The sequence below is a fragment of the Emydura macquarii genome, unplaced genomic scaffold (genome assembly GCF_026122565.2).
Source record: "Emydura macquarii macquarii isolate MOO-44397 ecotype Brisbane River unplaced genomic scaffold, CSIRO-AGI_Emac_v2 contig_1345, whole genome shotgun sequence".
Taxonomy (NCBI): domain Eukaryota; kingdom Metazoa; phylum Chordata; order Testudines; family Chelidae; genus Emydura; species Emydura macquarii.
In genome coordinates, this window is record NW_027131482.1 from 131,948 (window position 1) to 153,207 (window position 21,260).

Below are 21,260 nucleotides of genomic sequence, written 5' to 3' on the forward strand. Positions count from 1 at the left end.
GGGTCTCACTGATCCCTCACGGCCTGAGGCTGGAAGTCTCTGGGGGGGGCTGATGGCACCCCCCTGCCGGCACTCGCTAGCCCGGTCTACCGGGGCCAGGGGCCAGCTGGGCATAGAGAGTGGGGGGCTCGGTTTCCCCGCTGCCCGCGGCCCCCCCGGGCTCCTGGAAGCGCAGGGTGGAGTATTGGATCCCGTCGGGGCCCTATGGACAGAGCAGGCGTTAGTGGCGCTGGAGGGCCTGGGGGCCAGCGACCCCCCCAGCCAGCCGAAGGCAGAGCCCCCCAGCCAGCATGTGGGGCACAGCGCCCCCTGCAGAACAGCACCCTCCTGCCCCTCCAGCACAGTGCCCCCCCAGCACAACGCCCCCTACTGCCCCCCAGCACAGCGCCCCCCCAGCACAACGCCCCCTGCCCCCCCAGCACAGCACCTCTGCACTTACCTCGCCCGCGGGCTGGGGGTCGGGGACCGGGGGGCTCCGCTCGGCTCCTGCCGGCTCTGGGGGGCCGGGCCGCGCTGCTGGGAGAGGAGAGAGGCGAGGGCGGGTTACAGGCACCGATGTTTGGGCCGGATGGGAGCCAGCACCCCCCAGAGGGGATGGGGACCCCCCAGCCCCACACCCCAGCCCCACAACTCACCGACTCGCTCCTGCTCGCCTTTGGCCGTTGGCACCAGGTGGGTCTCGCTGGGGAGGGACGGGGACAAGGAGAGAATTTCCAGAGGGCAGAGACATGGGGGGGGGTCAGCCCCATAGGGAATAACCCCCCCATGGCGGCCAGCCTGTATCACCCCCTGTAGAATAGACCCAGTGATCCTATAGCCTAGCCCCCCTATATCCTCAACGACCCTATAGACCATCTCCCCCGTATCCTCTCTGGGAGCTGCCCCTATGGAATAACTCCTGTGTCCCCCACCATGCATCTGTCCCCCATAGACTAGCACATCCCGGCCTATAGCCCCTCCCTAGAGATGAGCCCTATAGCCCGACTGCCCCAGAGCATCCCCCTGCCCCCTAGACGCTCATCCCCTGCTCTGGGCCTTTCCCCTCCAGAACATCACCCGTTCCACACCTGCCCCATAGAACTAGTTCACCCTATAGCCTCGTGAGCCCCTGTGGAATTACACCCCCCCCATCTTGTTCGCACCCCCGTCAGAGAATCTCCCCCATAGCTACCCCCCCCCTTCTACCACCACCCCCCATAGATTGACTCTGCCCACACCCCCTGTCCTTGGGATTGTACAAACCCTCCCCCAACCACCCCCCACCCCACTGCCGCCCCCTACCTGACGTTCCTGGAGCACCGCCGCCGCCAGCAGACGAAGGCAAGGGTGCCCGTCAGGATCAGGACCAGAGCGACACCCACACAGCCCCAGAGCACAGGCAGGAGGGGGTCGGTCCTGGGGTCCGGGGTGCCTGAATCAGGCGACAGAATTGGGGCTGGGATCACTCACCGGATACGGAGATGCGGCCACCTCTGGGGTGGGGCGGCTGGGTAACAGCCGTGGGGAACGCCTTCACACTGCGCCAGCGCCCGTTAATCCCATGTTTAGCCCACTGTTGGCTGATTGCCTTTAACCCCAGGGGTGCTGGTGTCAGGGGGAAATATGGCGGGTGGGGGCTGGGCTGGGGGGAGCGACACACCTGACTGGGTGGGGCTGGGCGAGGGGCGCTCCAGGCAGTAGCTCCCGTTCCGGGGAAGATCCCCAGGCAGGCGGCAGCTCCACCAACCCTCGAACCGGCTGGAGAAATTCTCGATCGTCACCTTGTCCCTCAGGACCCGAAGGACTGTGGTGTACGGGGGTGGTTCCCCATTGAACAGCCAGGTGGCCCCCCGTGCTGGGGACGCCGTGGGTCCCTGCGCCCCACAGGGGAGGCAGGAGAGGGACACAGATGCTCCCACCCGCGGTGGCTTGTCGGAGGTCACGTGGATGGACACCCCGCTCTGGCAGCCTGCGACGACACCGAGGGAGAGAGATTTGGATCTGTTTATCCAGCCCCGCCCCCCCGCGCTAACCATTAGACCCCAACCCACTTCTAGCAAACCCAGGAGTCCTGGCTGCCAGCCACCCCTGCTCTAACCACTAGACCTCCCCCACTTCCAGAGAACCCAGAAATCCTGGCTGCCAGACCCCCCAGCACTCTCCTGCTCTAACAATTAGACCCCACTCCCCTCCCAGAGAACCCAGGCATCCTGGCCTGAAGTCCCCCCATCCGGGCTGTTACCGGGCTTGATGGTCACCGAGACGTTGGGCCCCGCCTGGCTGGGGCTGGCACAGGAGAAGACGCCCGAGTCGCTCACGTTGGCGGGTCGCAGTTCCAGGACAGAGGTTCCTTGATCCTTGCGGAGCCGCAGCCGCGTCTGGAATCGCTGCAGCGGGATGTGTTCGGCCCCGGCGGCCGTCGCTGTGTAGATGGTCGTTATCCCACCGCTGACACCAGCGCAGCGCGGGTAGCGCGGAAGCCACGTCCAGCTCAGCGCCGGCCCCGGCAGGTTGCAGGAGAGATTCACAGGGGAACCAGCTTCTGTTGTCACCAGGTAGCCTGCAAATCCCAGAGTCTGGTGGGGCCTGCCCAGGAGAGGAGCCCCCACGCCCGGCACTGAGATGCAGCCACCTCTGGGGCGCGGGGGGGTGGTCACCAGCTGAACAGATGTTTGGGACAGGAAGTGACGGGGCAGCGCGAATGCAGCTGAAGTCACCGGGGGAGATTTTTGAAGGCATCCGAACCAGCTCCTCAAATTTGCTGGCACCCTTGGGGTCACGCCCTGTTTCAGGGTGGGGGGAGACACGAGGTGGGATCCTTAGTTACTGCACTGGGGAGAGTATCCCTGCCCTGCCCCGCTGCCCCATTGGTTGCAGGCCGCCCAGGCCCGGCCCCATGGCCAGGTTTGCTCCTTACCTTCCTTAGACCCCAGGGACGACGCTGCCAGGACAGCGAGGGCCAGAGGCAGGAGGGGGGGGCGCATGGTGCAGCTGGTGGGGGCCCCTCCAGCCTCAGGGTGCATCTGCCTCTGGGGAGGGCGTTGTTTGGAGGCTACAGAAAAGGGGAAGCTACAGCCTGGAAGGAAACAACGTGACAGGACACGGCTATTGGGCAACAGCCGCTGACCCCCTCCACACACAGGGGAGAGACCCAAGGGGTCCTGACTTCCAGACACACAAACACCCCCACCCTCCGCTCTCTGCGGCCACTTCTGGGGTGGGGCGGCTGGTTATACAGGGATCCCTCGCCCAGCGCTGAGATGCGGCCACCTCTGGGTCTTTGCAGTGGGGACGGAGCCCAGCTGGACTCATGAAGTTGGGGCGGGGGGTCCACCAAAGGCTTCGTAGAGGCCGACAGGCCCCGGGGGGGAGGGGGAGGGATACAGGCTCTTTATACAGGGATCCCTTGCCTGGTGCTGAGATGCAGCCACCTCTGGGGTGGGGGCGGCTGTTGACAGAGGGACAGCCCTCTCCCTTCCCCCCGGAGCTGGGACAAGGCCTGAGCCTCCTGCCCCATTTGCTGCCGGCCTCCAAGTCCCGCCCCTATGAGAGGCCCGCCCCACGGCTGGGTTTGCACCGTCCCGCCCTGAGCACCCGTGGCCATCGCAGCCAGGAGGGCCAGAGACCAGAGCTGGGGGGCCATGGTGGCGCTGGGGGGATGGGGCGAGGGGCGTCTGGGTGCAGCTGCCTCTGGGGAGGGGCGCGGCTGCGGGAGGCTAATGGACGAGGAAGGCGGCTGCCGAGAAATCAGGGAACCCGCGGCGCGGGGTGTGTCAGCGGGGGGGGGGGTTCACCCCAGGGTGGCCCTGGGGGTCTGTGCTGGAGGGGTGGGGCTCTGTTCACAACCCCCCACGGACACAACACACCTGGGACACACACACACACAGAGGCAGCAGACACACACACACACACAGAGCCAGCAGGGACACACACACACACACACACAGTCAGCAGGGACACACACACACAGAGTCAGCAGGGACACACACACACACACACACACACAGTCAGCAGTGACACACACACACAGAGCCAGCAGGGACACACACACACACACACACACACACAGAGCCAGCAGGGATACACACACACACACACAGTCAGCAGGGACACATACACACACACACACACCGGTGGCTCTGCAGGGACGGCCCCATTTCCCGGCTGGCTCCGGGGGGTGTCCCCGTGTCTGGGGGGGGCGGGTGGGGGATTCCCGTGTCCCGGGGGGGTGGCCCCGTGTCTGGGGGGGGGCTTTTTTTTCCTGCCGTGACGTCACTGGAGATTCCCCGCGGGGGGAACTTTCCGCGGCGGGGCTGTACGTCACGGGGGGCGGGGCTACCGATAGCCTCGCTCCGCCCCCCCGGGACTCCTCCGGCCCCGCCCCGGTGTGGGGGCTGGGAGGGTGACAGCTGGGCCGGCGCGGGGCGTGGAGACAGACGGACGCGGCCGGGAAGCGGCACCAGACAGACGGACGGGCTGGATCGGGCGGTGAGCGACCCCCGGGCCGGGCCGGGTGCTATGTGGGGCAGGAGGCTAGGGAGGGGGCTGTATGGGGGGATGGGTGTTATGTGGGGCTGGAGCGCTGGTTGTTAGTGGGAAGGATGGGGGGTCATGGGGGGCTGGTGGGGGGGAGGAGGATGGGGGTTATGTGGGGCTGGCGGGGGGGAGGATGAGGAGATATGGGGGGTTATGTGGGGCTGGCGGGCGGGAGGGGAGGGGGATGCGGGGTTATGTGGGGCTGGCGCGGGGTGAAGGATGAAGGGTCATGAGGGTTTATGTGGGGCTGGGGAGGGGGAGGATGGGGGGTTATGTGGGGCTGGCGGGGGGAGGGGAGGGGAGAAGAAGGGGGGTTATGTGGGGCTGGCGCGGAGAGGAGGATGAGGGGTTATGGGGGGTTATGTGGGGCTGGCGGGTGGGGGAAGATGGGGGGGTCATGTGGGGCTGGGGAGGGGGAGGATGGGGGGTTATGGGGGATCGGGAAGGGCCCAGCCCCTCCCTTGGGGGGGCGGGGGGGGTGTCCGGGCCGCTCTCCCCGGGGATCCCCCGGGGCTGTCCGGGAACCTCGGGCCTGGGAAGTCCCGGGCGGCCCGTGATCGATCCGAGCCGGGCGGGGATTTATGAATGGGCTGGATTAGAAGCGTCCAGGCCCCGAGCCACCTCCCAGCCAATCAGAGCGCGGAGGCGGGACTGTGCCATCGCCACTCAGCCAATCAAGTGACGTGTACGAGGCCCTTGCATCTGAGCCAATCAGAGCCTGGGGAACGGAAAAACCTACTGCTTCTAGCCAGTGGGGGCTGAGGGAATGGCATAGACCCCTCCCATCCTGCCTCTCAGCCAATCAGGGAAAGTGATCCCCCCTCAGCCAATCAGCACTCAGGGAGTGGGCTAGATCCCTGCCTCCCAGCCAATCAGCTCTGAACAGGGGCGGGCAGGAGACCCAGCTCCCAGCCAATCAGCCACATATAACCCCTCCCCCTTTGTCCCCCGCAGGCATCCCCCGGTGAGATGAGTTTAATAATCGTCAGCCCCTGGGGCAGCACCAAGCCCATCCTGGCCCCCAGCCCCCCCCCGCAGGGGGAGGGGGAGGGGTACCCAGGGGGTCACCCCTTGGGGGGGCCCAGCCCCCACGAGGGGGCAGCCCTGTGCGACTGGGACCCGTTGCAGCCCGCGGAGGATGGGCACGGACCGGACTGTGGGTACCACCGCTGCACGGAGTGCGAGCCCGGCACTGGCAGGTAGGGGGCGCCGGGGAGCCGGGCTGATGGGGGGCAGTGGAGGGGCCACAGCTGACACCCCCCCGCTCACCTTCTCTCTCCTGGGCTTCGCAGGGCCGGGGGGCCGGGCTGTCCTCAGTGCTTCGGAGACCAGGGCAAGCGGCGCCTCAACGACCTGGATGGGGTACGTGGATTTGGGGGGGACGGGGTGAGTCCAAAGTCATCCCCCCAGCCGGGCTCAGAGGTGGGGGGCACGGGGCCTCCCATCTGGCCCCAGGGCGGGGGACCGGCTGGGTCCGGGGGGTAAGGGAGAGGGCATGGGGCCTTTCCCCTTTAGGGGGCGCCCTTTCCCCGCTGTGGGGCTTTCCCGCGCCGGCAAGTCCAGGGGTGGGCAGAAGGACATGGGGGGGGGGCTAGCAGTAGGGCAAAAAGGTAGCTCCCCCCTTGACATCAAAGCCCCATCCTCACGGGAGGTGGAGGGAGACGTGGGGACTAGTATTCTGGGGGGGTGCGGCGCTGCAGGGCGGGGGGGATCCCAGCAGGGGGCGCTCTCACCTGGCACTCGGGCCCCGAACCCCCTGCGGGGGCCCGCCTTGCTCAGCTCCGGTGCCTGGCTCCCCACAGGTGCAGCGTGGGAAGGCGGAGGACCCCGAGGCCCTGGGGCCCCCCTCCCAGCAGCGCCTCCTGCTGGAGGCGGCGCGGGGGGCGCGGGAGGCCCGGGGCCGGCTGGACCAGGTGGAGGCCCAGCAGCAGACCCTGCAGAACATCGTGGCCGTGCTGAGCCGGGAGCTGGGCCGGCGCGAGCTGGGCGTGGGCTCGGCCGACGTGCTGGGGGAAGCCATGGCCCGCATCCTGTACCTGGAGGAGAAGGTCAGTGCCTGCCCCCCCAGCTCACTGTTGACCTCTCCCCTCCGGCCCCCCCCGATCCTGGTTGACCCAAGACCCCCTAAACCTTGACCCACCATTGACTCGTGCCCCCTTTGCCCCATGACCGTAGCCCCCTTGTCCTGTCACTTCCCTTCTGATCTGTGGCACCGGGCCGGCGAGGGGCACGGCCCCCCTGCCCTCACCCCAGACCTCAGCACCCGGCCCATTCTCCCTCTGCTCCGCACCAGGTGGCCCAGCAGGACTCACTCCTGGCCCTCAAGGACGTGATGATCAGTAGCCTGGGGGCCCGGATCCAGGCCCTGGAGCAGACCTCGTACGACGGCCGCTTCCTCTGGCGGGTCCCGGACGTGGGGCGCAGAATGCAGCAAGCCCTGAGCGGACAGACGCCTGCCATCCACTCCCCCTGTGAGTGCCGTGCGAAATCCCCCCACTACCACCACATGCCCATGGCAGAGAGTTCCGCAGCCTAACACCCCGTGGGGGTCTGGGCCAGGCAGCAAATCCCTCGCAATGCACCTCACCAGACAGCCAACCCCCATCCCTGGAATATCCTCAGCATGATTGCTTGCAGTGGGGAGTTCCAGAGGTTAACAGAGGGCAGAATAGAGCATAAATCCCCCATAATGCACCTCACTGGGCATTACCACACACCCCCCAGAACACTTTGGGCCTGGTGAAGTCTAGTGGCAGGTAGTCCTTCAGGTTAAGACTGTTCCAAGTCATTAGCTCTGCAGCAGGGAACCAGGCACCAGTGGTGGGAAGTAATAAATCACCCATGATGCACCAGTCTGCCTGGAATAGCTCTAGGCACACCATCATCCTGGGGCCTGGAGTCCTGCAGGTTAACAGCATTCCCAGCTCAACGCACGTAGTGGAGCGTGGGGGAGGGAAGGAGAAATTCCCGCACAACGCACCTCACCAGGCTGTCATCCCCAGTTCAGTACTTTGGCGTGGTAATATCATGGGGCGGGGAGTTCCCAAGGCACACGTTTGTAGGTGGGAGAGGCAGGTAGCAGCCATTTCTCTCTCTCTCTCTCTCCATCAGCCTTTTACACCAGCCGCTACGGCTACAGACTCTGCCTCAAGCTTTACTTCAACGGGGACGGCACCGGGGCCGGGACCCACATCTCCCTCTTCCTGGTGGTGATGAGGGGGGAATACGATTTCCAACTCAAGTGGCCATTCCGGCACAAGGTGAGAAGGGGACGGGACTCGGGGGCCGCCGGCGCCCAGTTGTCCCCAGGCCGGGGACCGGCTCAACCCGTTTAATCCTTGCGCTCTGCCCCCCAGGTCACCTTCACGCTCCTCGATCAGATCGGTGAGCGTCACGTCTCGGCCTCGTTCCGCCCGCCCGATTCCTCCTCGTCCTTCCAGCGGCCCGTGAGCGAGACCAACGTGGCCAGCGGCCTCCCCGAATTCTTCCCCCTGCGCCAGCTGCAGGCCCCAGAAGCCACCTACATCCACGAGGACACCTTAGCCCTCCAGGCCCTGATAGACATGGGCGCCTAGGCCAGGGCTGGGGCCTCACTCCGGCCTAGAGACATAGCCAGCATCTTGGGCGCCAGTGTTGGCGTCTTTCAAGATGGCCGCCCACACCGCCCCTCCTTCGCTCAAGATGGCCGCCCAACTGCCTCTCTCCTGGCAAGCCTTCACCTAAGATGGCCACCTTCCAAGCCTTTGCCCAAGATGGCCACCCACCCCACCTCTCCTTTGCCCAAGATGGCTGCCCACCCCACCTTTACCCTGGCAAGCCTTCACTCAAGATGGCCACCCACACCCTTCCTCCTTCACCCAAGATGGCTGCCCACACTATCTCTCCCCCCGGCAAGCTTTCATCCAAGATGGCTGCCTGCCAAGCCTTCACTCAAGATGGCCGCCCCCACCCTGCTTCCCCCAAGATGTTGGCCATGAAAAATGGCACCTTCCCGCTCACCGGCGGGGAGGAGGTTTTCAAGAGAGGAAGACGACCTGGACGCCTCTCCCAAGATGGCCACTGTCTCAGGCTGAGTCCACAAGGGCAGCCCTGGACAACGGGGTGGGAGCCTGCCTGGCAGCCATCTTGGAGAGACCAAGGCAGAGGGAGACCCTTCAGTCTCTTCCAAGATGGCTTCCACAAAGTGACTCCTCCCACCCCCGACTCAAAGATGGCCACCATCGGGGGTCTCCCCCTCACGCCACGGCCTCTTCCAAGATGGCCGACCACAAAGGCCAGAGGGGGATTGTGGTGGTAGCCATCTTGGAAGCCATTTTGACACCGCTGCTGGAGACTCTCTGTCCCATGGCCACCATCTGGCAGTCCCCCTGACCCACAGAGGGTCAACGGGGAGAGGGAGGGGGAGACCCTACCACAAAGCCCCAGCCGGGGGTCGTTTGTTGACCGGCTCTTATTTTTGTAGGGCCTACAAAAAGTCCCAATGACCCTGACACGCCCAGCAGCTTGGGGCTTGGTGGGAGGCCCGTTATCCTGTGGGGACAGGGCATGAAAGGGCCAGAGAAGGGGAGTTTGGGCCGAAATCGGCCACACATGACTGGAATATTTAAGAACAGGAACATTTTTTTAACGCCATTAAAATCTATTTATTGGGTGCCGTGGAACCGATTTATCACTCGCCGCGGCTGCCATTGCGGGGGCGGGGGCACAGAGAATTTAAAGGGCAGTCTGAAGTTTTCCCTCTAGGGGGTGCTGACCGCAGGGCGGAGGGACTGGCTGGCTCGGGGGGGCCCCCCCCAATTGAGAAATGACTCAGAAGGGGCCATATTGGTTCAGTTCTTTATTGTGTCAACAAGGCTCTGAGAGGCAGTGAGAAGCTAAAGAAACATCCCCTCCCTGGGTCAAGACCCGGGCTCCAGCCTGGGGGAGAGGGGGGGCTCCTGCCCCACATCACAGGGGGCTTCTAGGAGCCCCCCACAACTACTCTAACACACACACACACACACAGCACCCCCAACGTGGGGGGGCATCACCCTCATGTAGCTAAAGGCCTGGGATCCCCATGGGCCCATCTATCCCACCGCTCCCACCATGCACCAGCTCAACGGGCCCGAAATGGCTACAGCTTAACAGGAGGAGGGGGTCGTGCTATCAGGGTGTGGCAATGGGGAGCGGATTGTGTTTGGGGGGGAGGACAGGGTTACCCCCAAAACACCAGCACCATAGATTAGTGGATGAGTGACATGGGGGCAGCAGTAGGGCTGGAGGCCTAACCACAGTGAAAGGTCCCCCCTAATTCAGGAACCTCAGGGGTCCCTGGTGCAGTGGTGTTAATTTTGGGGTCCCCCATAGCATAGGAGACTAGGGTCCCCCGGACCCCACCAGCATGGCCTGATAAATCAGGGTCCCCGCCCCCTCTCCTAGCAGGACATAGCTGGGCTCCTCCCTGAAAAGGACCAGAGTGCCCCAACAATTTGGGGGGCCCCATCCAATGGGACTTGCATGCCCTCCCGCTAAGGGGACACCCAGCCCCCACTCTCTCCTGCTCCCACGAAGGCAGGACCCCCTTATTCTCAGGGGATGCGACAGCCGACGTGGGACAGTCCAAATATCTCCCCTGCCCCTCAGCTGGGTTGAGATGGGGGGCAGTCGGGGGACCCCTTTCCAGCGGGGGGCAACGGGATAGGTGAGATGGAGGGAAAGGGCGATTGTCAGGGGCAGTGAGTTGATGGGGCCCCTTGAGGTTTGGGGGTGCAGGGCGGGGAAGCCGTGGGGCACGCAGGGCGGAGGGGGGGCTGCCCCACGGCGCCGGGGGGCTGGAGGCACTAGCGGTCGAGTTTCTTGTTGATGAGGAGGGAGCAGGAGCTGAGGCCACCCCCCAGCTTGGCCACCTCGCTGCAGGCCGCCGGGATCAGGGCGAGGTCGGGCAGCTTCTGGAAAGGCTGCGGGGAGACAGATGGACGCAGGGACAGACAGACGGGTCAGCGCGGGAGGGGGAGGGCGCAAGGCATTGTGGGTAAGGAGGAGCCATTTCTATCCCTCCCCCCCCCGCCACTCTGTTTTGCATCGACAGCGGTGCCCCCAAAAAGCCACATCACCCTCCCTGCTCCTAGCCCCGCCCCTATGCCCCGCCCCCCTACTCCAAGCTCCACCCCGATTCCATGACCTGCCCCAAGCTCCGCCCCCAAATCACCATGCCCTGTCCCTGCCCCCAGTCACCTCAAGTTTTGAACCCACAGCCCTGCCCCACTGGTGCCAGGCCCCACCCAATAAAATCTCTCTCAAAGCTCCACCCCCCTCCCAGCCCACAGCTGCAAACTGCACCCCCCAACCCCACCCAAAACCCTGTCCCGGCTCTCGCTAAAGGCCTAAGCCCTGTCCCCATCTGACCCACAGTCATAAGCCCCGCCTAGGGACCCCAAACCCCGCCCCTTCCAAGCCCCTCTGAGCCTTAAGCCCTGCCCCGGGACCTTCTATGCAACCACGCCTTTAACCCTGCCCCCAGAGGCCCGATAGATCCGCCCCTACCCCACCCCCTCACCTGCTGGCTGTTGGGGAACTCCTCCGGGCTGCGGTGCAGCAGGGCGCTGCCCTTGGGCCCCAGCCGCACGTAGACGCAGTTCCCGGCGGGGTCATCCGGCACCGTCAGCGTGTCGTAGTGGTGATCGGTCAGCTGCTCCATGGTCTGCCGGGGGGGGTAGAGGGGGTAAGAGCAGGGCCTGGTGGCACCCCTCCTCCACGCAGTCCTTGGATCAAAGCCCGGGCCCACCCAGCCTGGTATCCCACCGCTGCCACCACTGCTCAGCCCCCCTGCGCCCACCCAGCCTGGTATCCCACCGCTCCCACCACAGCTCAGCCCCCTTGGGCCCACCCAACCCAGTATCCCACCGCTCCCACCACAGCTCAGCCTCCTTGGGCCCACCCAGCCCAGTATCACACCGCTGCCACCACACCTCAGCCCCCCTGGGTCCACCCAGCCCGGCGTCAGGCCCCGTTACCCTCATGGCTTTCTTGGCAGCCTCGCTGCTCCCGATGGCGACTGTGTCCGGCCCGGCCATGCTACAGAAACTCTTCAGGTGGGAGGCGCCCGACACAGGGATGGTGGACACGGAGAAATCCTGATCCCCGGGGAAGGGTGAGAGAAAAGAAACAGGCTCGGATGCCAGCTCCGCCAGGGCCCCTCCATCCAGACCCACCGCCCCGCCCTGGGAAAAGGGAGGGTCGGGGGCTGGGAGCCCGGACTCCTGGGTTCCCCTCCCGGCTCCTGCCAAACTTCCAGCTCACCCTAAAAGCGTCCGCCACCATCTCCGCCCCTCTGTGATTGGTCCATTTGGAGAGGCCCACGAAGAACTCTCGGCCTGCAAGGAACCGGGAAAGGGCGGGACAAGACCGGTTAACCCTTCACACGCCACGGCCCACTTAGTGCCCGCTGCTCCGCCTCGCTCAGCTGCACCCCAGCTGGGGCTGACCCCTCTGATGCCCCATTCACTCCCCCAACACCACCAGCACCCCTCGGCCCAAAACCCAGCCTCCGGGTCCAGCTGGGAACTGATCAATGCCCTTAGAGTGAAGGCGGGAGGGGCTGGGGGCCATGGGGGATGGGGGTCAGGGGTCCTGCCCTGGGAAAGGAGAGAGGACTAGGGGGTTATGGGACCCTTGCTGGCTCCGGGGTGGCTGGGGGGACTCACCCGTGAAGAGCACATCGCTGCCGTCCAAGGTGGCCCCGTCATCCGTCGCCTCCACCACCCGAATCTTCAGCTCCTCCAGGACCTTCTTGATGCTGCTGATCTGGATCAGGGAGGGGGCCCCCCCAGCCCAACAACAGTGATTACCTCATTTCAGGGGAGCCCCCGATTCCCCGTCCCACTGGCCTGTCTCTTAGCAACCCCAGGAGGCTAACTACCAGGCAGGCTTCAGCGGCCTACACCCAACCTACAGAAGAGATTGTGGGGGGTCTGGAAATGGCTGCCAGCACCCCCTCGCCAGCGCCCCCCAGTTCACATCCTTGCCCTCCCCAGCCAACCCGGCTTCTCTGACCCCATCCAACGGCCCCCAGCCTTGGCTCCTGGCACTGCTACTACGAGGCAGGCTTCAGCGGCCTACACCCAACCTCCAGAAGAGATTGTGGGGAGTCCGGAAATGGCTCCTCTCCGGTGACCCCCCAGTTGACACCCTCGCCAGACCCAATGACGCATGTCCTTTATTGCCCCCAGGGGGCCCAATCACGCTATGTTTTAGGAGCAGCCCTCAAATTCGGGGCAGCTGGGTTAGTGGAGATTGCCTCGCTCGACCGATTCCTGCTGGGAGAGGCCAGGGTTGGATTAGCCGGGAGCTCCCCCCACAGCCAGGATAGAACCCAGGTGTCCTGGCTCCTAGACCCCCTACCCTAGCCCACAATAGCCCACTCCCCTCCCAGACCCAAGGGCAGAACCCAGGCATCCTGGTCACCTCTCCCCGCCGCGCCTGCTCCCAGGGCCGGGCGATCAGCGCCGTGTCACCCTGGATCACAGCGACGTCCTCCACCAGCACCGAGCGTGGCAGCGCCTCGTCGGCCGGCAACTCGATCACCTGCAGGCCCAGCTTCTGCCGCAGGATCCCGGTGTAGACCCCGTACTGCCGGTGCGCCTTGGCCAGGTCGACCGGCTCCGGCTGGCCCTCCCCGTCCCCAGCCGGGCGGGCACCCAGCGAGTCAGGGACGCAGCGCACGATGGCATGGGTGTATTTCCCAAAGGAGGAGTGGCCGGCCATGGTGGAGGGCTGGCAATCACTAGCCTAGGCGCTACCCCACTCAGGCCAATTTCCAGATCGCTTCCGTGCCCCACAAGCACCAATGAGCCGACTGAGATCACCGCCGGCCCCAGATCCGGGGTCAGTCGCTTCCCCCTCTTCCTTGGCACGGAGACGGATTTCTTCCCGCTGCCAAGTCCGGGGCCAGTTCCTCCTTCACCCCACGGCCGGCCTGGCAGCGGCTCCGTCGAACCGATCAATCCAGTCTTCCTTCGACCCAGTCACCGGATCACCAGGCCCCCCAGGAGCAGATCAGCCGATTCTCCCCCCCGGCGCCCGCTCGCCGATCAATTTCCCCTTGGCGCGTCTCCTCCCAACCGCCCATCCATTTCCACGCGGCCGGCAGCCGATCGATCTGTCGGGAGCATCAACGACCCGATCGCCCCTCCAATCCCGGGCTGCGCCGCTCGACCGGCCGATTTCTCCCCGGCTCCCACGTCTCAGATCAACGAGAAACGGCAGCAAGTTGAACCATTTCTTCCTAAACCCCGTGAATTTCTGCCGGGGCCCTGGTGCCACGCCGGCCTATCAACTCCCGTTCAGCACTGATTCGACGTTTCCCCCCAAGGTAAATTCTGCCTCCCCTACTGCAAATCCTCTGCTCAAATCCCCAGCTTTGAGCTCTGGTGGCGGGGAGCCAGGAGTCCTGGGTTCGGTCACAAGTTCTCTGCTCAGGCAACCTTCATCCCAGATCCCTGACCCCGCGGGGACACTCTTCCTCCTCGCTCGCTCCAGAAGGTGTAAAAAATCCCAGTACGTCCCAAATATTTATTGCGTCCACATGCAGAGAGACAGTAAGTCCGCCGGCTGATCTGATTTGGATTTCAAAGCGGCCAGGACCCTTGAAGAGAAAGAGAGAGACAGATGTGGGGTGAGGCTCTGTTTTACAGGCTCCATCCGTCCCCTCAAAAACACCGGGGGCCCCCCAGAACCTGACCACTCAAACGTCAGCCTGAATTCGACCAGGAGTCCCACGCATCTGTTTCTTGAACTCGATACCTGCCCCAGTGAATGTCACCCCAAAGATCCACCCCTGCGAAAGTCAGCCTGAGGTCTGTCCCCCACAAAAAAACCCCCCAAATCTGCTGCCTTAATGTTCACTCCAAATTCTATCCCTCAGCTGGCACCCCCAAATCAGTCCCCCTTAGATTCAGAAATACAGCCAGCCGTGCCCCAAACATCTGCTCTCAGGGGCTCGGAGTTCGGGCCCTCATTAATGGGACCCCCCAAAATACATCCCCCCACAAATGTCCATGATAAAAACCCAAACCTACAAACCAATCCGCCTGCATTCGGTGCACCACAGCCATCTGCCCCCGAGCTCACCCCAAATTCAGGCCCATACTAACAGGAGCCCCCCCAAACTCGGCCCTGTGCCTCAAATCCTTATCTTCCACCAGTGCCCCCCGAATTCTATCCCCCGCCCTGCGCAACCCTTGCCCCCAACACCATTCGCTGGAGAGCTTTGAGCCCAGCTCCGAGATCTCAGTAAATCCTGGGTCCTTTCCCCGGCTCTGGGCAGGGAGTGGGGGCTAGTGGTTAGAGCAGGGGGTGCTGGGAGCCAGGACGCCTGGGTTCTAATGTGGATTGCAATCTGGGGGTGGGGGGGGGCAGGGACTGTCTTTTGGGGCATATCTGTGCAGCGCCCAGAGTGACGGGGAGGGGGCCCTGCTCTCAGGTGAAGGGGGGCCAGTGGGACCGATCTTGCGAGAGGGCCTGGGGGGCACCTGGCAAGGCAGGGGCCCCCCCAATATCTGGGGGGTCTGAGAAGTGATGGAAGCCCCCCCCAGTCTCGGTCGGGGCTCTTAGATGCTACTGTGATACCGGCATCACTCAATCATCATTACCCAGGCCACTAATTCACCCTCACTTACAGCCTGGGAAATCGGAGGGGGGGACCTGTCGCCCACCATCTCCCCAGCTTTCAGGGTGCACCCCAAGGAGCCCCCCGGGACCCGCAGCTGGGGGAGTTGGGGGGGGCTGGGCGGAGGACGGAGCCGGGGCCAGGATTCGCTAAGTGCGAAAAAATGCAACAGCTGCTTCCTTTTAACTGTGTGTGAGGGGGTGGGCGGGGGACACACAGACACACCCTGAGAGAGACACACACACAACCTGAGAGATACACACACACAAACAAACACACACCCCCTGAGAGAGAGAGACAGAAGAGCACACACCCGAGAGACACCGCCCCCCGAGACAGACACACACAAACACACACAATTGTAAGAGACACACACATGCACACAGACACACCCCTGAGAGAGAGAGAGAGACACAGAAACCAACACACACCCCGAGAGACACACAACCTGAAAGATACACACAAACGCACACCCGAGACACATACACAACCTGAGACAATCTTAGACAGACACACCCCACACACACACTGCACAGCTCCACAACCCCGGCGAGAGACCTGCAAGTTGAGACAGCCATACAGACACACCCCAGCGAGCCGCACACAACCCTACCACTCAGAAGACACCCACAAACAGAACCCAGAAGAGAGAGACACACACACACACAACTCCGCTCGCCCCAGGAGATTCACACAGAACCCCACACACGCCCAAGGAACACACCCCATCACAATCACTGCCCCCCAGCCCTCACCCACACACACAGCAGGACCTGTCCCCTCCACCGGGGACACACACACACAATCTGTTTCCACCCAGCTGGAACCTGAAACCCCCTAAACTTCCAGGGCGCGGCCCGGAAAGACAGACGGACACGGACAGACGCTCCTGACCCAGGACCCCCCCGGCAGAGGAAGGGGGGGGGGATAAAGCCCGAGACACCGACCCGCTCCCACATTTTTGCAGCTGGGGAACCAAGGGGCCTTGTGGGGGGAAGGGGGGAGCTCCGGGGAGGGGACTCCCCCCCCCAGATTGTCCGAGCCGAGCTCAAGCCTTGTTATTCCTCCGCCTGGCCGCGCCCCCCCCCGCAGGGACCCCCCCAGGGAGGAGAGGCCAAAGCAACCGGGACGGTCCCACAGGACCAGACACCAGCAACCGGGGCTTCTCCGCTCCTCGGGCTCCGACCCACTCCGGGACCCAGGAGTCCGGGCTCAGCCCCTCCCCCGCTCCGACCCGACCCAGGAGTCCGGGCTCAGCCCCTCCCTTGCTCCGACCTACCCAAGGACCCAGGAGTCCGGGCTCAGCCCCTCCCCCGCTCCGACCCACCCAGGACCCAGGAGTCCGGGCTCAGCCCCTCCCCGCTCCGACCCACCCAGGACCCAGGAGTCCGGGCTCAGCCCCTCCCCGCTCCGACCCACCCAGGACCCAGGAGTCCGGGCTCAGCCCCTCCCCCGCTCCGACCCACCCAGGACCCAGGAGTCCGGGCTCAGCCCCTCACCCGCTCCGACCCGACCCAGGACTCCGGGCTCCCAGCTCCTACTCACCCCATCCTCCTCCGAGAGCCGAGGAGAGAACCCAGGAGTCCGGGGCCCGCACCACACCCTACTCCCCCCCCGGCCACATCCTCCCTATAGCTCATCCCATCCCCCATCACTCCGCCCCCCCGCTCGCTCTTACCTCCCTGCCCAGTGGCCGGGCGCAGTGGGGGGGGGGGCTGGGTTTGGGGGCCCCTCACTCCTCTGCGGGGGGCTCTCCCACCGGGGGGCACCGCCCCCGGCCCACAATCCCCCGCAGCTGTAGTGCCAAGGCAGGGGGGCGGTTTCCTCCCAGCGACCCCCCCGGATCACGGCTGCGCAAAGCGGGGGGGGCCCGGGGCGCGTCAGCCTCGCCCAGCTCGGTCCCAGCGCAGCCCAGGCGCATTGTCTGGCCCGGGGGGCGGGGGCTAGACAGGCCCCGCCCCCAGGGCCTGAAAAGGGGCGCCCGGGGGCGGGGCCTCTCTAGAGCCGGGGGTGCGTGTGACTGGTGCCCAGCTGGGAGGCAGGATCGGGCCCCGCTGGGTCAGGATCTGGACAACTGCCTAGGAGCTGGGGGTCCCTGCCCCAGGGCTTCCCCTGGCCGGCTGCCGCCCACAGGCAGGGGTGGTAGGGGGCCGCCCTTCCCAGTACGGCCCAGTCCCCCGCCCAGCTGGGCAGCAATTGGTCCACTCAGGAATTAGTTATTCCCAGGTGGGTACAGCTGGCCCGGCTCCAGCGTTCCCAGTACAACCCAAATCCTGGCTCCGGCTCTCCCAGTCCTGGGTCTCCGCCCTTGTCTCATCTAGCTGGAAATCTGATCGGGGGGGCCTGTCCCTGGCCCCCCGGCAACAAACTGAAGGTTTCCCCTAGCCAAAATCTTGTGTCCCTCCCACGGGCCCCTCGGGGCCAGAGCCCAGCGCCCAGGGCAGGTGGGAGCTCGTCGGGACACGAGACTGGGGCATTAACACTTGAACCTACTGATGGCGACTGAAGAGGGCGGGGCTTTTAATGAAGGGGTCAGCGCAGTTGGCGGGGGCTGTGGGGCGGTGGGAGAAGCTTGGGAAGGGGTGTGTGTGTGTGTGTGTCTGAGCTTGTTTGCCTCAAGGCCTGCGTTGTGTGTTTGTGCTCATTTGGCTCTCCTGCAGTCTGAATCTCATGTGGAGGGGGTGTGTCTGTGTGTCCCGGCTGGCTGGGATTGTGCATCCGTCCATCTGTCTGTCTGAGGCTTGTTTTGTCTCCCTCTCGCAGGCGCCACCTGTGTTGGGGCTGCCGGTGTGATAGTGTGTGTGTGTGTGTGTGTGTGTGTGTGTGTGTGTGTGTAGGGGGGGGACGTGGCAATGTCTGTTCCCAGCCCAGGGCCTGTGTGTTTTTGTGTGTCCCTGATTCCTGTGTAAGGGGGTGTGGGGAGGAGTTGCCGTGTGTTCCCTCTCTCCCACACACACACACACACACAATCCGCTGGTTGTGCCCCCCGCCTTGGGGGGCTGGGGCGACTCCAGCAAGGGATTATTACCCGGCCCTCGGGGCCCTGGTTAGACGGCTCACGTGGGCTGGTGTTGCACGGGGGGGGGGGGGGGCGAGTGTGAGACACGGAGCCTGTGATCCCCGGGTCCCTGGTGCGAGGCAAGTTGTGGGTCCAGTCACCACCCCCCACCGGCAGGGGGCAGACACACACACACACACACACAAACACACCCCTAAGCACCAGGCCTCAGCACAGGGTGTGTGGGCGGGGCTAGGGGGGCAGATGGGCGTCACATCAGCATGGGGGGGGCTGGATCACACCCCCGTCTAATCCCCTCCTGGGGGGGTTTCTCCAGCCCCGCCTTGGGCCCCCCCCCACCTCCACCAGTGCCCCTCACTCCCGACCCGCAGCCCGGCCCTGGGCCCCCCACCACTAGTTCAGTGGGTGTCACACCCTGGCACCCGTGGGCCCCCCCCCATAAGGGAGCCAGTTTTTTTCTCCCCTGCCACCTGTATGGGCACAGGGCCATGGGAGGACGTTGCGGGGGGGGGGGGGGTGGAGGGGCTTCCTGAACACAGCGCCCCATAGCGCCGTCCCATGCACAGCGTGGCGGGCTTGCCTGGGCCAGCTGGGGGCTGTGGGTTGGAAGTGAGGGGCCCAGGCAGAGCTGGGGGCGGGGCAGGATGTTTGGGGGGGGGGGTCGTTCCTCTTTGGGGCCGGGGGTTCCCCTGGGAGGGAATCCCCACGGCCCCCGCTGTCCCATAGAGTGATAAGTAGATGAGCAGCCCCTGCCCCCCCCCCCGGCTTCCTTCCGGCCCCCCCCCATGGAAATAGCTCAGCTCTGACTCAGCTTCCTCGGCTAATTGCCCAGGGATCCCGTGACCAGCAGGAGGGAGAAGGAAAAATAATTAGCCAGACACAGCTCCGCGGCCGCCCCTCACTGCTGACCCGCAGCCCCAGGCTCCCCCCAGCTCCAGGCTCCCCCCCCCAGCTCCACCGCTGCTCCTCACTCCCGACCCGCAGGCCCCCCCCCCAATTACAGCATAATCAAGCGGGCCAGGGCCAGGGCGAACCTCTCCCTGCCCGCTTGACGAGCACGTGTCATGTCCCCCGTAGCGCACGCTTTCCACGGGGGGTTAACTAGCGGAACGACCTGCCTCAGGAGCAAACCCGGCCCCATGGGAAAATGCAGCCTGGGGCTGAGCCCAGGCTGGCGGCAGGGCCCCGGGGAACAAACTGACCGAACGGCTGCGGGGCTGGCAGGGAAACGCCCGACCCGACCCCCCAGCCAGCAGCTGAAGCCAGCCCAGCAGGTCCACACGGCGCAGGGAGTGGAATGAACCCAGGGCCCGTTTACCAGGGCGGCTTCTCCGTCACTGACCCGAGGGGGCCGTTCCGCTAAGAGCTGCGCTAGGAATGATTCCAGGGTAGGCCCGGGCCGGCCGGAGCCGTGGTTCCCCCCCTTTTCGGCTGGAGGGCCCCAGGTATCATTTTTACAGCCCTGAAGGGCCCCCCAGGCTCCGCCAGTAGCTCCCCGGCCCAGCGCCGCAGCCGGACGGGAGGGGTTCAGCGAGCAAGCTGCCTCCTCGCCGATCTCCCGTCCCCCCGGCTGCAGCAGGGAAACCCCCCATGTCCCGGGGCCCCGCGCGCTCCCCCTGGGTAGCGGCTCCCCACTGCAGCCAGCGGGAGGGCAGCTGGGGGCCGCTTTTGGCCCCCAGGCCGGGAATCACGGGGCCAGATGGTCTCCATCAGCCTTTAAGCCGAGGCTGGCCCTGCCCCGCCCAGGGCTGGAAGTTAAATTACGGCCTTAATTGGCGGCAGCCGGGCTTTGATTAGCGACACGGGACCGGAGGAGGGGGCGAGCCAGTTCCCCCCGCCCCAGCCTTCCCGCAGCTCGGACCGCGAGGCATTCGGCGCAGGGAGGTGAGCCAAGCCAGACAGACGGCGGCCGCGGTGGACAGACGGAGCCATGACCCCGGCCCTGGGCTGGGCTCTGCTGGGCGGGCTGCTGGCCCTGCCGGCCGGTGAGTGGGACGCGGGGCCGGGCCCCGGGATCGAGTGTGGGCGACGGGAGACCCTCGATGTCATGAGCGGGTTGGGCCTCCGCTCACGGTGTCAGCGGGGGGGCTGCGGGGCGGGTGGCCACTCTCCCCCATTGCAGCCACCCGCCACAGACCCGGACGCCTGGGTTCACGCCTTCCCTCCTTGCCCCCTAGGGGAGCCCTTGCGCTGCTACACCTGCCTGTTCCCCACCATCGCGCCCGTCGACTGCCTGAAATTCGTCACCCCCTGCACCCCGACCCAGCGCTGCCTCACCACGGTCGCCATGGGCCACAGAGGTCAGTCCGTCCGTCCAGCCGTCCAGCACCCCCTGCAGACCGGGGCCGAGAGACCCCTCCCCCAGCTCTTGCTGCAGGTGCCGGTGGAACTCCCTGCTGCAGGATTTCAGCAGCGGACGGGTGGGGAGAGCCAGGCTGCCGGGCAGATGGGCTCAGGGGGCTCAGCTGGGATAGTGGGGGGGCTGTGGGGGCCGCACTCATTCCCCGTCTCACTCTCCCCCCGCAGGTGGCCTGGCGCTGGTGATCCATGAGAAGAGCTGTGGGGAGGCCAGGCTCTGCGGGGCCCGGGGGACGCGTCGGATGCTGGGGGCCAATTTCACCTACACCACGGCCTGCTGCACCAGTGACCTCTGCAACGGGGGGGCCTGCCCGGCTGGGGGGGCCCTGGGGATTGCCCTGCCCCTGGCCCTAGCCCTGCCCTGGCTGCTCTGAGACCCCCAGATCCACCCCCCACCGGCTCTCAGACCTTCCCTGTGGCCCCCCCCAGCCCTAGGACGCCCCCAGCTCCCCCTTCCCCCTCTGTGCCCCCAAGACCCTCCCCCAGGAATTGTGCTTGAGCAATAAAGAGTTAAAAGCTGCCCCCTGGGGTGAACGATGCCAGCCGATCTGCCCCCCCCCCCCGGACGCCTGGGTCCCATCCCTCTCCCTGCCCCCCCCCCCCCCCCCCCCCCGGACTCTCATGGCCTCACCAAGGGGAGTTTTAAATGTTTATTTCATTAGTCCAACTTTTCATTGCAGATCCCCCCTCCCGGAACGAGTACGCGCCCCCCCCCAAATT

The 21,260-nt window shown here is 65.3% G+C and overlaps 2 protein-coding genes and 1 long non-coding RNA gene across 5 annotated transcripts; 1 reads left to right on the plus strand and 2 right to left on the minus strand.

Moving 5' to 3' along the window:
* Window positions 1-438: 438 nt before the first annotated feature.
* Window positions 439-1,404, minus strand: LOC137154967 (uncharacterized). The gene is made up of 3 exons (XR_010920307.1): window positions 1,282-1,404; window positions 636-682; window positions 439-516 (listed from the first exon to the last, which is right to left on the minus strand). It is a non-coding gene; the product is annotated as an uncharacterized lncRNA (long non-coding RNA).
* Window positions 1,405-4,394: 2,990 nt separating this feature from the next.
* LOC137154955 (TNF receptor-associated factor 1-like) lies at window positions 4,395-9,373 on the plus strand. Of its 2 annotated transcripts, none has more exons than XM_067550802.1 (7): window positions 4,395-4,467; window positions 5,470-5,714; window positions 5,808-5,901; window positions 6,318-6,563; window positions 6,809-6,986; window positions 7,627-7,775; window positions 7,872-9,373. In XM_067550802.1, the coding sequence occupies exons 2-7, from the start codon at window positions 5,485-5,487 to the stop codon at window positions 8,088-8,090; spliced, it is 1,116 nt and encodes a 371-aa protein (XP_067406903.1). In that variant the 5' UTR covers window positions 4,395-4,467; window positions 5,470-5,484; the 3' UTR covers window positions 8,091-9,373. The 2 variants fall into 2 exon arrangements, with proteins under 2 accessions (XP_067406903.1, XP_067406904.1); XM_067550803.1 differs by having other exon boundaries at window positions 5,808-5,877.
* A 179-nt stretch (window positions 9,374-9,552) lies between these two features.
* On the minus strand, window positions 9,553-17,088 carry DDAH2 (DDAH family member 2, ADMA-independent). Of its 2 annotated transcripts, none has more exons than XM_067550804.1 (7): window positions 16,842-17,088; window positions 12,961-14,140; window positions 12,201-12,300; window positions 11,797-11,870; window positions 11,511-11,630; window positions 11,054-11,197; window positions 9,553-10,454 (listed from the first exon to the last, which is right to left on the minus strand). In XM_067550804.1, the coding sequence occupies exons 2-7, from the start codon at window positions 13,258-13,260 to the stop codon at window positions 10,338-10,340; spliced, it is 855 nt and encodes a 284-aa protein (XP_067406905.1). In that variant the 5' UTR covers window positions 13,261-14,140; window positions 16,842-17,088; the 3' UTR covers window positions 9,553-10,337. The 2 variants fall into 2 exon arrangements, with proteins under 2 accessions (XP_067406905.1, XP_067406907.1); XM_067550806.1 differs by lacking the exon at window positions 16,842-17,088 and adding an exon at window positions 16,709-16,799.
* Between the last annotated feature and the right edge of the window lie 4,172 nt (window positions 17,089-21,260).